The sequence below is a fragment of the Petaurus breviceps genome, unplaced genomic scaffold (genome assembly GCF_028583685.1).
Source record: "Petaurus breviceps papuanus isolate PSGF00001 unplaced genomic scaffold, PetGlider_PUasm1.0 225, whole genome shotgun sequence".
NCBI lineage: Eukaryota > Metazoa > Chordata > Mammalia > Diprotodontia > Petauridae > Petaurus > Petaurus breviceps.
In genome coordinates, this window is record NW_027185889.1 from 22,741,302 (window position 1) to 22,759,192 (window position 17,891).

General features: G+C 40.1%; 1 protein-coding gene and 1 long non-coding RNA gene across 9 annotated transcripts in view; one reads left to right on the plus strand and one right to left on the minus strand.

Annotated features, from left to right (window-relative positions):
* Positions 1-11,951, plus strand: part of MYBPC1 (myosin binding protein C1) — a 179,129-nt gene extending 167,178 nt beyond the window's left edge. For 4 of the 8 annotated variants that reach the window (XM_069095234.1, XM_069095233.1, XM_069095237.1 and 1 more), the window contains 5 exons: positions 2,029-2,188; positions 3,238-3,374; positions 5,085-5,271; positions 7,444-7,502; positions 11,217-11,951. In XM_069095234.1, coding sequence (XP_068951335.1) covers positions 2,029-2,188; positions 3,238-3,374; positions 5,085-5,271; positions 7,444-7,502; positions 11,217-11,267 — 594 coding nt within the window. In that variant the 3' untranslated portion in view covers positions 11,268-11,951. Of the gene's footprint in view, positions 1-2,028; positions 2,189-3,237; positions 3,375-5,084; positions 5,272-7,443; positions 7,503-9,782; positions 9,826-11,216 lie in introns of all 8 variants that reach the window. The other 4 variants (XM_069095235.1, XM_069095238.1, XM_069095236.1 and 1 more) reach the window with 3 other exon arrangements.
* Positions 1-17,891, minus strand: part of LOC138166739 (uncharacterized) — a 60,118-nt gene that overhangs the window by 41,628 nt on the left and 599 nt on the right. The gene's annotated exons all lie outside the window — the stretch shown is intronic.

A 17,891-nucleotide genomic window follows, 5' to 3' on the forward strand; every position in this document is an offset into this window, starting at 1 on the left:
GACTTGGTTTTTTATGCAAATAGTATTTTATTTTTTTCCAGTTTCATGATAAGACAGTTTTCAACATTCACTTTTCATAAGATTTTAAGTTCCAAATTTTTCTTCCTCCCCTCTTCCCCTTCCCACTCCCCAAGATGGCAAGCAATCTGATATAGGTTATATGTGTGCAATCATGCTAAATATATTTCCACATTAGTCATGTTGTGAAAGAAGAAACAGAACAAAAGGAAAAAAAAACAAATAAAAAAAAAAGTGAAAATAGTAAGCTTCAATCTGCATTCAGACTCCATAGTTCTTTCTCTGGATGTGGATGGTATTTTCCATTGTGAGTCTTTTAGAATTGTCTTGGATCATTGTATTGCTGAGAAGAGCTAAGTCTCTCAGTTGATCATAGCATAATGTTACTATTACTGTGTACAATGTTGTGAACTTGTATTTTTAAAAAATATTTTAATAACTCTTTCAATATAATTTACTCCCTTTGTACTCTTATGTATTTTATGTTATGCATTTAAAACCATGATTCTGAGAAGGAGGTCACAGACACTGCCCAAGAGGTAGACACAAGAAAGGTAAAGAATTCCTAGCATAGGCTACATAGGATGTGTGCTTCAGTGCAGGGGCCCAGAAAAGCCATAGCCTCCAGGAGTCCAGAGGGGATAGTTCTGAGTATTTTGCCATTCTGGGCATCTGATGGTGTAGTGCAGTGGATAGAGCATGAGGCCTGGAGTCAAAAAGACCTGAGTTCAAGTCCAGCCTCAGACCCTTCCTAGCTGTGTGACCCTGGGCAAGTCACTTAACCTCTGTTCCCTCAACTGTAAAATAGGAACAATAATAGCTCCATCCATTCTGCCCCAGTCACTGACTGTTCTAATGTGATATCCTTAGCCTGCTGGCCACTGATAATCCCCCTCTGGTTCTATATTTCTAGGACTACCTATCTGTGTCAGGTCAGTGCCCATAGCACTCGAAGGTCAGCTAGCAAAACTGACAACACTCATGTACAAGGGCCATCATTTAGACATTTGGAGCCAGGTAGAGCAGGGAACAGAGGAGGGAGAGAAGAGTGAGTGACCAGATATAGGGAAGAAAGAATTCCCAATTGTCCAGGAATAACCAAGCCATCCATTTAATTCTGGGTATTGAGTTTTTCCCAATCAATCTAGTTTCAGTTCCACTTTGGTGAAAAACAATATTCTTCAGAGCCTGGACATTGTGTGAATTCGTTCCATTATACTTGATAAAATGAGTATTTGACTTAAATGGTCTTTGTCTCACTTAAAATATCAAAATTGCAAAGAAGGGAATTATGACCCATGTAGAAAATGTTATATTTATTAATTATCCTTTTGTCAAAAAAAGCCCTCTGTCTGTGTATATATGTATATTTATACATACACTCACATATACATGCATAGTTTTTTTTTCCATCAGCTGTACTAAATGTGAATGACAGGATGTATATATTCTACCAGTCATAATAAACTTAAACACTCTTTGAATGATTAAGAGATAATTAAAAATAGTTGTTATTTTAATACAACTACTGGTACTCATTTGTTAATATTATAATTAAGCCAATTTGTTAGTATAAATGATGACTAATTTTTCTCTAGTGGTTTACTTTAATTTGCTTCCAGAGATAGATAAACTGCTACTAAAAAGTAGTACAATTTATTGGTAAGGGTTCTGGGACTGTGGTCAAATCCTGGTTCTCACACTTACTGGCTGTTTGAACCCTTAACCTCTGAGCCTCAGTTTCCTCATCTGTGCTACCAGGCCCACAGAGTTGATGTGAGGATCAAATGTCATCCTATACCCAAGATGCTTTGCCAACTTTAACATGCTATATTAGTTGTTACTATTATTATTTAAAATCATATTGCTATATAATCATATTGCCATAATTTTGTTGAAGGCCAGGTAGGACTCCATGTTCAGTGTTTTTTGACTATCCCACACTCTAAAAACCGCGCCTATCCTAAAGGACTAAGTTTTACTCTACTCTTGGCGGGCTCTGTTTTTCAGGAATGGTTCACTGTCATTGAGCACTACCACAGGACTAATGCTACCATCACCGAACTCGTCATAGGAAATGAATATTACTTCCGGGTATTTGCTGAAAACATGTGTGGTCTCAGTGAGGAGGCTACAATGACGAAAGAAAGCGCGGTGATCGCCAAGGACGGTGAGTGGGAGAGCCGCCATCCTTCTGACCCTTGGTTTCAAATCACCGAGTGGGCCAGGGCAGGGAGAGAAGGCACTCTGGGAAAGGAAAAAGAAAACTACATGTTCTGAGGGATTAAATTTATAAAGTAAGTAAATAGAGTAAATTTGCAAAGATATTCAAAGCAGTATAAAAAAACCTATATTAGTTCCCAATCACCCTCCTTGATGTTTGGACATTTATGAACTAAACCTTAACTTGCCTGGCAGGGAGGCAGTGGCAGATCGAATTCAGGCAGCAACTCTTTCATTTCTGAATGCACTCTTTAGCATGTAAGCCCCTTGAGGGCAGGGACTGTGACATCTTTGGTTTTGTCTCTCAGTGCCTGTGCAAAATAAATGCTTGTTATTTCTTTAACTGCTTGGTTAGGAGAGTTTCCCTGTAGGAGAAAGAACACTAAATTTGTCCTCAGAGAAGCTATGTCACATTCTGACTTCTTACCTGTATGACTTTGGGGAAGTTCCTCATCTGAAAAATAAGGGCACCACCCCTGGGTTCAGATTCAGGCTCTGTGCCATTTTGGACCAGTCAACTAACCTGGCTAGACCTCAGTGTCCTCATCTAGATGACCACTGATTTCCCTTTCGTGTCTCAGTCTGTGAGCCCATGATCACATGGCCGCTAGGATCCCTTCCATCCCTAAATCTGTTCCCCTTTAGTATCTCTCTGGGAACTGCGTATCCCATTATCCTTCTTCCTAGACATGAGGGCTGTAGGAAAGGAGATGAGAAGTGACTTCCCCAAATCATGTTCCAATCTGAAAAGAAACTTGTTTTCCTGCTCAGTGCATGTCTGGTTGAATACCTCATTAGTCAAGGGAAGGAGGAGGGGGCAGAAGCTGGGATACGTGTGGGTGTGTGTGTGCACAGGACATTTACATTTATGTACACATACAGGAAACCAAAGGACTGACTACATACATGCCATTGGATGTTTGTTAAATTTCTTTGGAAAGTGTGCCCCAAATGTTCCCTTTTTAAGGCTATTTCATAGATTCTTTTTCACTGTAGGGAAAGTCTACAAAAACCCCGTGTATGATGACTTTGATTTCACTGAAGCACCGATGTTTACCCAGCCTCTGGTGAACACTTACGCCATAGCAGGCTATAATGCGACCCTGAACTGCAGCGTTAGAGGAAACCCAAAGGTATGATCACCCAGTCCCTGTGCTGTGTGCTGCCCAAAACTGCCTTGTCTCACAAAAGCCTCTGTTAAAAGTAAACTCTGTATGGCACAATGGAAAGAGCAATGTCTCTAGAACCAGAGGTCCTGGGTTCAAATCCTACTTCTGACACTACCCATGTCACCCTGGGCAAAACACTACTCATGGTTGGACTAAGCAGGTGTTGAAGTCACCTCACCTCTGTGGGCCTCAGTTTCCTGATTTGTAAAGTGAGGACTCCTGAGGTCTCTTCCTGCTCTTTATCTATGAGACTATTATGACCCCATTAGGCTGCCATGGTGTTGCTCTGGAGTTAGCTTCCCCTGAAGCTAATGAATGGCATTTTCCAAGTGTATTTCATTTTGCTAGAAGCCACTTCCGATCAGGCAGGATGTCTGTGTATGCTTTTTGTGTTTGTCACTAGATTATTAGTAAAACAAACAATATGTTAGCCTTTCACATGCTATTTTCTCTCTTCCCTGGGGATAAGGAATTATTTACCTAGTGTAAAGAGTAGTATGGGGATGCTAATATCTCTTTAACTCTCAGGAAAGCCAGGAGGTTTGGGGTCAGGTATTTTTCAAGTGAGGTTTAGAGGTGGCAGGATCGTGTGATGAGGAGAACATTTGCTTTGGTATCAAGGGTCCTGGGTTCAAATCCCATCTCTGCTGCTTCGTAGCTTTGTGATCAGCTAGTAGATAGTGAATGAAGTAGAGTGAAGAGCCATTCCAGTGAAGTCTGACCCATAGCTGGCTTCCGGAGGTCTTAGGGGACTATTGGAGAAAGAGAATGTCCCCTCTAAGCAGTTCCATGGTGAGAAAGAGTCAGAGGTACTGGAAAGAGAGACTAGATTGGAGCTGGGGCCTGAGGCCAGATCTGAGCTCTCAACTGTTTAAACCAAGTTACTTCCTGCATCTGGGCCTCAGGTATCCTCACTGGAAAATGAGGGTACTGCTTGTACTACCGGTCTCTCAGGCTGAAACACTGTAAGCTTTGAAGTGCTAGAGAAACAAAACCTTAGATAAAGAGAGGTGGCAAAAGTAGTCAGTAGTGATGCTTCCTGGAAGGGTCTGCAAAGGATCCCAAGACACGATGGATGAGGTCATATCATGGCCTCTATGGATCCGTAAGGGTGCAATCTCTCTACTCTAGCAAAAGGAATTCTGAATAAAGCTGTCTTTTTTCTCCCAGACTACTTATTAGCATCCTTTACACAAATAGTAAACATAACTTAATCAAAATAACAATTGTTTTTGCTGTAGATTCCTTTTCCTCTTTCCCTATAAATTTCCTTTGAAATTCTTTGTTACACAAAGAAAGCTGAAAAGTAGCTGAATGTTGACTACTTTGTCATGACCAAATGTGGTCTAGGAGAACAGGTGATGAAAATACACCTCCCTCCTTTCTATACAGTGATGGGGGACTCCAGGTGTGGAATGTAACATATATTGTTAGATCTATTTACTGTATTGATTGGTCTTGCTCAAATGTTTTTCTTTGTTTAAAAAAAGAAAGAAAGAAAAAGAAAGGAAAGAAAGATTTCAATGCCAGGGTGAAGATAACATCAGGAAACGACTGTGATGTAAAACCAAAAACCATCCATACAACTTGTTTTCATTGGCTTTGATGTTCCTCTTCTAAACTTTTTATAATTCCTTTCTGTCCCTTTTCTTCCTCTTTCCATCATGATTACAGCCCAAAATAACCTGGTTGAAAAACAAAGTGGCCATCGTGAATGACCCAAGATATAGGATGTTCAGTAACCAAGGAGTGTGTACTTTGGAGATTCGTAAGCCCAGCCCCTATGATGGAGGGACCTACTGCTGCCAAGCAGTCAATGACCTGGGGACAGTGGAAATCGAATGCAAGCTGGAAGTGAAAGGTATGCCCTTGGAAATCCTTAATGCGCTGAAGTTAACTAGGCCCTGCTCTTTTATTTTTTAATAATCTCTATTAAGTCCAAAGACAAAAAATGAGATTATAGTGTCTAAAATGAGGAGAAAGTTTCTAAATCTCCCTTCATGCTGATATCACACATAAGGGTAATGAAATTATTTAAAGTGGATCTATATTATCCTCTGCAAGTCGTGTCTGCTCAAGGTACAGTGACTAATGACAGTGGACTGCCAATGTGTGAGCAGCTTGGTGAGTATAAATGGAACACAATGACAACATCCTAGGAAAGCGATGTGTCTACAGCTAAAGAGCCTTAGAGAAATGAATTGATCTAATGAAATGGTGATTCAAGAGAAAAGATTAATTTTTTAAGTTTTTGAGTCACATAATCATTTAATATCAGGGAAAGGATGTAATATATACCTGGGTAACTGCTATTGATTTACTCAAGAATACATTAAAAAAAATGCAACATGTGTATGGGATGTCATCTGAAAAGCTGATTTAAAACAGCCCTAGAGAACTTGTGTTTCTATTGATGTATTTTATTTGTATTTGTTTTGAAAGACGTTCCTTTAAAAAATGCATTTTAAGCCGTGAGGATGCTTAAGGATCTATGCACTGCAGATTTCCTTGGCATTGCTTGCCCAATCATGGTTATTCTTTGTCAACCCATTCAGCGTGTGGCCCCTTTGGCCACAATGTCCTAAGAACTCTTTGGGAAAACAAAAAATACCAGAGTAAGTATATGTATTTTTGTTTACCCATAGGACATGGCATATTGGGTTACGACCTTTATGCTGTATGTTTCTCCTGGAAACCAGAGTGTGTTTTGAGTTTCCATTGACCCCCTTCTACCAACCAGATGACCATGACTAGAACATCTGGCACAATCCTGAAGCATCCTTTCTTGCTTTCATTTCATTAAACTCTTGAGGCCATGAGTTTTCTTAAATTTCTATAAGATGGAATCCTAAACTAGGAAATGGGACATGGAGTTGGAGTCAGGAAGACCTGAGTTCATATCCTGCTTCTAACACTAGCTGTGTGACCCTGGGCACTTAATCTGCCTAAGTCTGAGTTTCTTCCTCAGTAAAATGAGGGAGTTGGGAAGGTGAGAGTGGGAACTTGATGACCTTTGAAGTCCCTTGCAGCCCTAGATCTATGTCCCTATGTCCCAGGGTGGTGGGTTGTTTTTTAAACTCTATTTACTCATTAAATTTGATGTCTATTTTTGAAATTCAAAGAACAAATGCTCAAGGGATTTCTACCATGAAATTGAATTTTTAATCTAAAAATCTAGTAAAAGGATCTTCTAAAAGTCAAATGAATGAATATGGCAGAAAATTTAATATATGCCTTTAAAAAAAGAATTGTCTAAAATGAAAACTTAATTTTAAGCATTTTTTTCTAATGGTCTTGTCTTTGATTATATAGCAGAATTTATATTCACTGTAAATGCATAACAGGAATTATTTTTTTCTGAATAGGTGACTTTCTGATCAAATATAAAGATATTTTACATTTTTACAAATTTTAGAGTTATGAAGGTCATTCCAACATTTTTCCTATGGTTTTCTTGCTTTAATCAAAGGTTTGCTTTGTATTTAAATTGAGTAACCAAATAGTTTAAAATACTGAATCTTGCATTTCAGCTGTCAATTTCAACAGATAGCATTGCTATTTTTAATAAAATGACAATGTTTATGTGGAAATTTGCAAGGCACCTTCTAAAAAATAATTCCTCTATACTATGTTTTGAAAGTAAATGAAATCTGCTAATCATATAAAATTATATCATAAGAGCAGTTCAGAAAAATGTATTTGGGGGGATTAAATATGGGATACTCCTCAGAAAAATGTATTTGGGGGGATTAAATATGGGATACTCCTCAGAAAAATGTATTTGGGGGGATTAAATATGGGATACTCCTAATGCTTTGCCATTGGAATTTTAAATAAGCATTTTGTCGTTGGGAAATCATGTATCAATCAGTGAATTCATGAGAATGTGATGTGAGTTTTGATAGCTTGGAAAACATTGTTGGTTCTGAAGGCAATCGCTGATTAAAACAGAGTTAAATTGTTTAAAATTTTAAAAGGTAAGAATGTCGAGTGAGAATCAATAAATACCAGTCCCACTATTCTAATTCTGCAGTGATATATCAAGGATTAATTACCCCAGGACAACCAGTCTTCTTGGCGGGGCAGCAACAGGTTTAAAAATTCATATCCCACTGGATATTACTTTCCATTCCATTCCTATTTTACATGAAAATGCATTTTGCATGTAAAGCTTGCCTTTCCTTCTGCTTTTAGACTATTCTCATTAGTACTCATGGCATACAATAGCTATGCCATGAGTGAGGAAGGCCAAATTATTCAAGAACAGTAAACTAACAGAGGAGATAAGTTATCAGGTAGAAGTCAGGTAGTGTAACGTACCACAAAATTACAATTATGAAGCTTCTTATTTTTAACAACAAGGTCACTATAAGCTTGGAAACCTACAAAAGAGTGTCTTCACATATCTTAGACTCTCATCCTTTGGAGAGAGGCATCACACATACAGCCCAGCACACTGGCGAGTACAGCTGAACCAGGTTAAAGTGGAATTGAGAAAAATTTAATCAAATAAATTAAAAACACAAGAAAACATAGATGATATCACATTTAAAAACCAAGTCAGTATACGGCCCATAGGGATCATTATGTATGGAATAAGAGCCCTCTGTTTCCATTTGAGTCCAACACCACTGCTTTAAGATGAGTTGATGAATTAGCTCCTTAAACTGCATGGTTAGGTCTGAAAGGATGAACAACTTTAAATGCCCACATTTTAGAAAGAGGGTTGGGACCCTTTGACTATAGGCCACAAACTTTAGGAACTTAACCAGCCCTTGTCTATGTCTATAACAAGTACTACCAGGCAGCTGGAACACTTTCATGTGACTGAAATTAGTATGGAGATTTATGCCCTTAAATGAAATCCAAGACATTTCCAGGACCCTGCATGAAGGGTCATGTATAAAGCTAGGTTTGTTTCATATATATATATATTTTTCAAATCACAGCATAAGCAGGAACAGCAGTTTTAATTTGGGATATGAAATATATGAAGTAGAGTAGCTGAAGGAAAAGAATCCAATTGATAAGTCACTCAGGCCCCTCACGTGTAAGATCAGGGGTTGGCCTAATGACCTCTAAGAGATATTCAGTGTCCTGTAGATCAATGGTTTACCCACACACACACACACACATATACATATGCTCATATATGTAGATAACAAACATATTTTTATGTTCATTTCTTCACAGTCCAAAAGCATCCATTAACATTTGGTCTGTGAGTTTGGCAAAGAAAAGATCTGTCACCCTCAGATATAGAGGTCACAGTAAATTTTCCTTGTGTATCCCCAGTGCTTAGCACAGTGCCTGGCACATAATCAGTGCTTAATACGTATTTCTTGATTGAGTAGTTGATTATGAACATTCAGAAATTATATTTACAGCCTCCAAAATAGGAAGAAATTGAAACTATCTTTTAAAATATTTTTTCTGGATTATAATCAATAAAGGCAGCTAGGTAGTACAGTAGATCGAGTTCTGGGCTTGGAGTCAGGAAGATGTTCAAATCCTGCCTCAGACACCTACTAGCTGTCTGACCCTGGGCAAATCACTTCGTCTGCCTGGTCCTCAGTTTCCTCATCTGTAAAATGACTCTTTGGACTCAATAGTCCTTTTTGGTTTCATGTCTGTGATCCCATAACCAACCAATCAACAAACATGGGATGTGCCAGGCATATTTCTAGGCATTAGAGTTAACAAAGACAAAAATTAAATCGTCCCTGTCCTCAAGGAATTTACATTCTAAGTATTCCAGTCACTTCAGTCTGAGCACTTAGTGCTGAACTCCTCTCAGTCCCACACACTCCCCTCCCTGCTCTAGATTAGGGGTATGCTAAGGGCTTCTGTTTATTTGAACCCCCCATTTTAAAATGTGATGAACTCAAAGAGTATAATTGTCCAGCAGGGCCCAGCAAGTTAACTTAGATCAACTTGATAATTTTGCCTGAGTTTCAACATATATATATGTATCATAGTGCTATGTCTGTGTTTTTCTTTTGTTGAAAAATGCCATATATATATGTTGTAGTTTCTTTTTAAGCTTACGGTTTGGAAGCTGTTACCATAAACATCCATCGCACAATCTGATTTGCTCTACCATCTGCTAAGGCAAAAGACTAGGAGTCATCTTCCCTTGGTCCTGCATATTAATAAAGCTTTCACATATTAATGAGCCCTTTGAAGTGGTACTGGACCCTGCCTTTTATTTTCCATATGCTTCTATCTCCTACATCTTTTACATGACTAAGGATTCATTAAATCATCTCCTCATCTACCATAACTGTGAAAATAATTGTATCCAACAAGTCATCCACCTTGGTGTCAGGCCTTTATTAATGCTCATAACTTCTCTCTCTCTCTCTCCCTTAGTCGTAGCGCAGTAAGGATTTTTGAATGTATAGTGTCATCTCAGGTAAGCTTTCATATGGTTTCGGCCTATGAAGCTTATGACTGTCATAAGCCATACAGAGCCTGTGGAGTATGGCATGATTTTCATTATGTGACCTAATGAAAATGGTATGTCCTTAATCACTAACTGAGTAGTTTAAATGTGTATTTCAGAAACTTTGATATTAACCATTAGTACTCACCCATCACCATAACTCAAGCATTGTAAGAAACTTGGATAGAGCATGAGGCCTTGAACGTAGCTAGAGACAGCGGGACAGCATCCTGCAGCTAACTGCATCAAGGAATGGACCCATAAACAAATGGCAGCATCTCTTCTGAGACGTGACTGGATTTTTTTTTTCTTCATTTTAAGAAAAGAATGGTTTTCTGAGACTTGCATCGGGGGAAGTTTTCAAAGAATGTCAAACAGCATGCTGCTTTTGTCTGAATTGCACCTTTGTTAGAGATTAGTGAAGCCCTTCCCTAAGAGGTTTTGGTAGGTTGTTCCAAAAGGTTCCTTCTGAATGGATTTAATTTAAAAAAAAAAAAAGAAAACCAAAAAACTTAGCTACAAAGGTAAGTACAAGGGACCAGTGGGTGTTGACACCAAATACAAGGGCAGTCCTGTTATTTTCAATGTGATATTTATCATCTTCCCCAAATTGGCTCCCAGAAAAAAAAAAAAGATTCTGGCTGGTTTATTTAAGCTTTATTCAGGAGCTGTTACACTGCTCCTTCCCAGGTTCTGTTGGGACGGAATGCTATCCAGTTAATTAAAAGACTGTAGTTAAGCTGGAGAAGCAGCATTGTGCGTGAGTAACTAAAGGGAGTCGGGAAGACCTGAATTCGTACCTGACCTCAAACAGACAATAGCTGTGTGACCCTAGGCAAGTCACTACCTCTCAGTTACCCAGGCACAACTCTAAGACTACAAGCTGAAGGGGAGATATTGGTCTGCCTTAGTGGAGAGAGTCTCTCCAGAAGGAAATCACAGATGGAGCCCTCGCCTTCCCTCTTCCCACCCACCACAATAAAAAAAAAAAAAAGAGTGAAAGTGGATCTTGGAGCTCATCCTTAATCTAGGTGAATTCACTATAGCTTGGCTCTTACACTTAAGTCACAGGCAGAATATTCACACCTGTGCTAAAAGAAGAGTCAGTATTTTGAAATCAACACTAAATTTGCACAACAGGCATCCAGATTGGTTAGGAGGCCTGCTCTGAAACTTGCCTCTTCCTCCAAAATGCCAGCTGTTTCTCTTCCTTAAATGCACTAAAGTCAGGAGAAGATTCCCCAGCAGGAACTGAAAGGCTCTTTGTCCTCCCTTCTCAGGGCAGCTAGCCCCCTGGGACGATAAAGTAGGCCTGTCTCTCTCAGGTATGTTGAACTATTTCCTTTTTTCCTCCTTTGTAGGTGGCCTTTCCTTCTGCAGGCTTCTTTTGCAAGGTGTGCCTCCAAACATAATTGATTCATATTTGCGAGACTTGGAATCAAGCAATCCTGAGGGAAACTGAGGCTGCCCAGTGCTTCCCTGCTACTGTAGTGAAAACTGGTTGCCAGTGGGAAAACATTTTTTTTGGTTCTTGTTCTTCCAATAGCAACCCAAGTGTGGTCATTTCTTTCTTCCTTCTGTTGAAAATAAAATATTCCCATGGATGGCTTAGAGCGGGTATTCTTGGAAAGACCCAGATTGGAAGGCAGGCCTTTGGTAACGTTCAGCCTTGCTTTGTGTTTGATGATAATTGTATCGTATTTAAAGAAAAAAGAAAAGAAAGAAAAGGAAAGTGATAGAGTAAGCATGCACTGTGATTTGTGTTTGTCAGACTGCAGAGTGCCATAAGTGTATAGCGGTAATGTGGTCAGAGGCAATGTGGAAGAATATGACACTTGTCTATCCCTGAGGAAAATGGATTTTTCTCAGCTCCCAGTAAAATTCATTTAGGACAGCACACCCCTCTGCTGCCCAATACCAGTGGGCCCCTGCATTGGTTAGTTTTCAACTGAATTCACTAAAATGTTTTATTTCCTAAGATTTCACCTTGAAAACCAATTCGTTCTCAACAGAAGGCAAAATGTGTTCAGTTAATTGTATAATAATAATTCTAAAAACAAAGTGTTTATGTTGGAGAAAAAAAACACCTGCCCACATCCTGTTGTGTGTGTATCTTTTTTTGGGGTGTATTGGTGGTGATGGTGATGGTGTTGGGAAGAGGAGTAAACTCACTTCAGATTAAACAGCCAAAAAACAACAGGCCAATCCCTCCAGTGACGCCTAGTCCCCCAATCTGGAGGAACCTAGTAGTAACAGGTTGAGGCAATAGGTGTCCCACCTATTCCCAGGGTCACATGAAAGGAAGCCTTACGGATAGATTTTTTTAAAAGCTGAGCAGCCCACAAATAGTTTTGCTGCCATCTTTGTGGCAAATTCTCCCACATTTCCTGGGGTGGTGTTTGGGGTGGGGGACAAGGGATGGGAGAGGAAGTTTACTAGGAGAACATGAGAAAGAATGTGGTTCTTGCTATTTTTTTTGAGAGCTTACACATTCATTAGTAGCCCCAAAGGATTGTGGGATGATATTTTATAGACATGATATAGAATCACAAAATTTTAAGTTATTCTTTCTTATTGTATTGGAGCCAGGGGATAATGATAGTGGTAATTAATAAACTAATTAATGATGTTTGCTCATATTTATAGAATGTTTATAAAATGCTTTATATACATTATCTCATTTGACCCTTACAAAAACTCTCTGGGGCAACTGCTACAGGTATTATTATCCCCACTTTACAGATGTGGAAACTGAGGCTCAGGGCATTAGCTAGATGGCACAATGAATAGAGTATGAGACCTGAAATAAGGAAGACCTGCATTCAAATCTTGCTTCAGACCTTTATAGTTATGTGTCTTACACAAATCACTTAACCTCTCTCAGCCTTGTTTTTCTCATCCGTAAAGTGGTAATAATAATAACAATAACATCTACCTCACAGGCTGGTTGTAAAGATCAAAAGAAATAACATGTAAAGTGTTTTGCAAAACTTAGAGCACTCCATTACTTGCTCAAGGTCACACACCTTTTAAGTTTCAAAGGCAACATTTGAATCCAGGTCCTGTTGCTGTCTGCTATGCCATGTTGCCTCAGTGGATACAGATGATTAGGACTGGCATGGCAAGGAGGAAGACAAAGGGTGGGAGGGAGTCTAGGAGGTAGTTGCGGTGTTTGGAGGGAAGGTAACAAAACTGTATCTGGCCATCCCATCTCTCCCTTTGGCTGCCAAATCTATAGAAAGAACAGTCTACATTCACTGCCTCTTCTCACCACCACTCCCTTCTCACTCCATTGCAATATGATTCCCCGTTGGCAACAGTCTACTGAAACAGTTCTACATCCATGAACGACCTCCTTCTTGCTAAATCCAGTGGTCTCTTTCCTGTTCTCATCCTGCTGGACCTCTTTGTATCCTATGATGCCATGGACCATCACTCTCCTCCTGGCTGCCCTCTCCTTTGTCTTCTCCGTCTCCTCTGTGGGCTTCTCTCATCATCTCACCCCTTCATCTCATGCAGGAGACGGAAGGTCATGGGGTCACCTCTGCAGCTTCTGTCATCTATAACTTAATTGATGTGGGCTCCTTCCAATGCTACTGCTCATGTGCCCTTTTCCATTTAGTAGCTGATACCTAAGGCCAGGAACCTATTCAAAAGGGTTTCAACTGGTCCTTGGAGACATACACTCACACACTCACAGACACACATAGACACACACATATACACAGACGGAGAGACAGACAGACACAGACACACACACATATACACAGATGGAAAGACAGACACAGACACACAAACACACATACACATATACACACACAGACATGCATAGACACACATATACACAGACAGAAAGACAGACACACACACAAACATACATACACATATATACACACAGACATGCAGAGTTGCCAAAATAGTCTTTAAAATGTCCTTGTCCCTCCGTTTTTCCCATTTTTTCAATGACTCTCAATTTTTCTCTAGGATAGAATCTAACCTCCTAGGTTGAGCAATAAGCTTTCTTTGTAATGGCGCTGCCACCTAACTTTCGAGCATATTTCCCATGAATCCCCTCCACATATTCTGTATTCCAGCCAGACTGGATGTTGGCTGCTGCCTGTTCTCATTCTGCCCTTTCCCACCTTGATACCTCCATGCAGCCAAATCTTTTCACCTCAAGTCTCAGCTCAGGGTCCCTTCATGAACTCCCCCCACCCCCCATTCCCAACCTAGAAAGCATTCTGTCTCTCCTCAAATCTTCTAGAGGACTTTGTCTTTTGAGCTTAACACATGAGTTAAGGGAATGTCTTCCCCAAGCATGTGAAGATTTCCCCCAGTGGAATGCGAAATGGGCAGATAGGAACAATTATTTCAATGACCATGAAGGCAGCTGAAGCAGTCTCTATGGAATGATTAGAGCTTGGTTAGACATCAAAGATGCCAAGGTCATCCACCGCATCCCCAAGCTATCACCAATCATCTTGACTTTTGTCCTGTCACTGGACTTGGATGACTCTGGACGAAAGTGAGGCTGAAGACTTTGCACAACTCTGCCTCAAATTAAATCCAATTCACACACAGGTCATCGCTCTGTGATGTCATTCATTCTCTTCAAAAAGGAAAGACCAACTACACATTTGCGTATTATTCTAATGGATCTAAGAATATTCCCCCACACAGACCCCATCAAATATATCTATAAAAGCAGGGATTGTTTCATTTTTCTTTTGATCTCTAGCACAAAGAACAGTACCTCCAACATAAAAAGCATTTAGAAAAAATGTTTTGAATTGAAATAAGCACAGTTGTCTGCCTCTCACCAACCCTATTAATAGGAGCACTAGGGAATTGGGGTAGGACTGGGGTGATGGGAAGTCAAATGGGGAGATACAGATGGAACAGAAAGCACCCCTGTCACCCCTACTGAAGACCTAGGAGAAAGGGACATAAGGCACAAGGACCACGCTCACCACCAGAACTGGCCACTCCACAGTAGCCGACACAAGCTGAAGTCAGAGATCCTCACTAAGACTGAAACTGGAAAAACCATCCTCTTATAGGCACCATCTTGCAGCAGATTTCGAGTTCAGCACTCCAGAATGAGCAGAGCCCCTGACACCAGAGTCTGTGTGCAGGGTGTGGGGATGATGGCCATTTCTATGAGAAAAATTAGTTGAACATATGGGGGCGCTATCATGACACCATTTTGCCTGCTTGAGGGAGGACTCAAATAATACACTGACTAGAAATGCTAGATCCAGATCAATTCTAGAGGCGACTGACTGTAATCCTAGTTTGATGGAACTTCCAGGGTTTGGAAGAGCAGTGAGCTGGAAGCTGTTTGGTACCTGGTCTATTATTTTATTACACTTTGTGTTCTCTGATCATTATATACTTATGGGTTCTATGCTAAGAGTAATTGCATGTTATATCTAAGCATATTTATCTGCTTCCATGTAAAGCCCACATCGTCATGCCAAAGTTACATGACTAGCATTTACTGAAGCAGAGACAGTATAAAAGAAGGAAATGGAGTTAATCAGTAGGTGGGGCTCAGAGCTCATTTTGATTAGGTAGATAATTATAATAGCTAGCACTTATATACTGCTTTAAGGTTTACAAAGTGCATGTCATATGTTATTTCACAACCACTCTATAAGGGAGGTGATGTTTATATTCCCCATTTTACAGATAAGGAAACTGAGGCAGAGAAAGGTAAGTGACTTGCCTGTGCTCAGGGTCATATGACTAGTAAGGGTCAGTGGCAGAATTTGAACTCAGGTTTTCCTGACTCCAAACCCAGCACTAACCTGTGGAGAAAGACGTAGACCTGCCCCAGGAACACAGTACTAGCTGAGCACTTCCTCCTTATCGAAGTATGCTTGACAGCAGAAGCTTCCATTAAATGTACTGTGCTAGTAACACTACCTGGTGGTTAAATATTCAAATTTTAAAAATCTCAGTGTGTCAGAGTCACTCTGGCTCACCACCATTTCTGACTATCCAGATGTGGTACAGCTGGTACCCTGAATCTGGTGTTGGACCAGTTTAGAGACGTGTTATAACACAAACGGGGAGAAAGTTGTGCTTTGAAGTAGCTATGGTGTATGTTCTGTGACTATATCTTGGTTCTAAACAGCTTGGTCCTTTTTTCTTTCTATATATAGATGCTCCTCCTCTTCCCATTGGTCCCTGTAGCCAAAAGAGTTTTTGTTTTGGAAAGAGTCAGCCTGTTTTTAAGTCACACCAAACAATACTTGGAGAGTGTGTGTGTGTGTGTGTGTTGTCACAAAACATTTTTTTCAGGATAAATAAACTTTCACACTGAAAGGTGAACAAAGCTGAGTGGCACAGAAAAGCATATAAAAAATATGCCTCTATTATCCTAAGTATGCTATGTCTTTATGTAGGGAGCATAACAAACACAAAATACATTGGGGGCAGGGGGGGGCAGAGAAACCTTGGACCACCCATGCTAGGGAAGAAGCTAGCAGGGGGAGGGAGCAGGGCAGGGCAGCTGATGGTAAAGGTACACATGGGGCTGGGGGGTGAGGAATAACATCTGGTAGCTTGCAGAAGCTTGCATCTCATAAATTCTTCTAAGTAAAGATGTTTCTTCCTCTTAAAGACATACAAAGGGATACTGTTGCCCCCTAAATTTCCTGAACCCTAGTGCAAAGTTCTGGTTGCCTCACCTTTGTTGCAATTCTACACAACAAAGACAAAGGTCTTGATTCACTCACAGAAAGGTATACTCCTATATCCCTAGTAGAAAGTTGGAACTCTAGTAAAGGAAGTGAAAAGTCGCACTTCTTCAAAGAGGAGGGAATCATTTGAGAAGTATGTGAAAACAGGATATTGCCTTGAGACTGCATATACTTCAAGGGTTGAACATCTATCTCCCAGAAGCTGTGGCAGCTTCCCAGAGAAAGCTCCATGCTCAGCACAACATTGGTAAGGGCAGCCTGTATTGGGCATCCATCCAGCTATGAGACCCTTGTCCTTGAGGCTCAAGCTGCATTCAGAAACGGTCCTTCAGACTGATTTGAGAAATGTGGAGCCCATTGAAGAATCCGTGAAAAATCTCCTGCAGCTGCTATGGAGGCAGCGTGGAAATCAGGTCGTGCCTTAAGGGGTGTACACTGACCCCTGGGAACAGATGGAGCTGTTTGTTAGATCTGTCTTTCCACCCTGTCTATCCCTAAATGGAATTTCTCCCCTCTAAACTGTGCCTCCCTGTATACAACTGGTGCTGGATTCCTCCAGGTGGTAGAAAAGATTTGTTTTTCTGCCCAAATCACAGAATTGTTTTGCTTGGGGATTGGCAGTACCTTGAATGTAGCAGATACTTAGAAAATGCCTGTTGTCATGCTGGCTCCGTGACCCTGGGCCACTCAACTTTTCTGGGTCCATTTCCTCATTTGTAAAATGAGGGGATTAGAGTCGATGGCCTCAAAGGTCCCGTACAGCTCTAAATCTTTGATCTTTTGAATAATGTCATTTAATGAACTGATTTTGTTTCTAGTCAATTCATAAAAAGGAACTTAAGGATCATTACTGGAATTAAATTTTTGTATCATACACTGATTTTTGTGGAGAGCAAATGGAAATCTGCAATGTCAAAGAATTACTTTTCAGCCCATTCTTAGAACTCTGTCTGAAAATTATAAAAAAAAACATCCCCCCAAAAAATGACCGACCTGTATAAAAAAAATGGAAAAAGGGATCAATCTGTCCAAAAGTATTTATAGCTGTTCTGTGTAATAGAAAATTGGATAATATAGATAGTTCAATAATTGGATAATGGCAACAAAGTCTCAACAAATGGCCATATTTTAAAAGAATACTTAGTTGCCATAAAAAATAGGAACCATATAAGGACACATATCCCCCCACACACAACACACACCTGGAGAAAGTGATGCAATGTAAGATGAGCAGAATTGGAACTCTATGTACATTGAGTACAACAATGCAGAGAGGAAAGAGAGGAAGGAAGGAAGGAAGGAAGGAAGGAAGGAAGGAAGGAAGGAAGG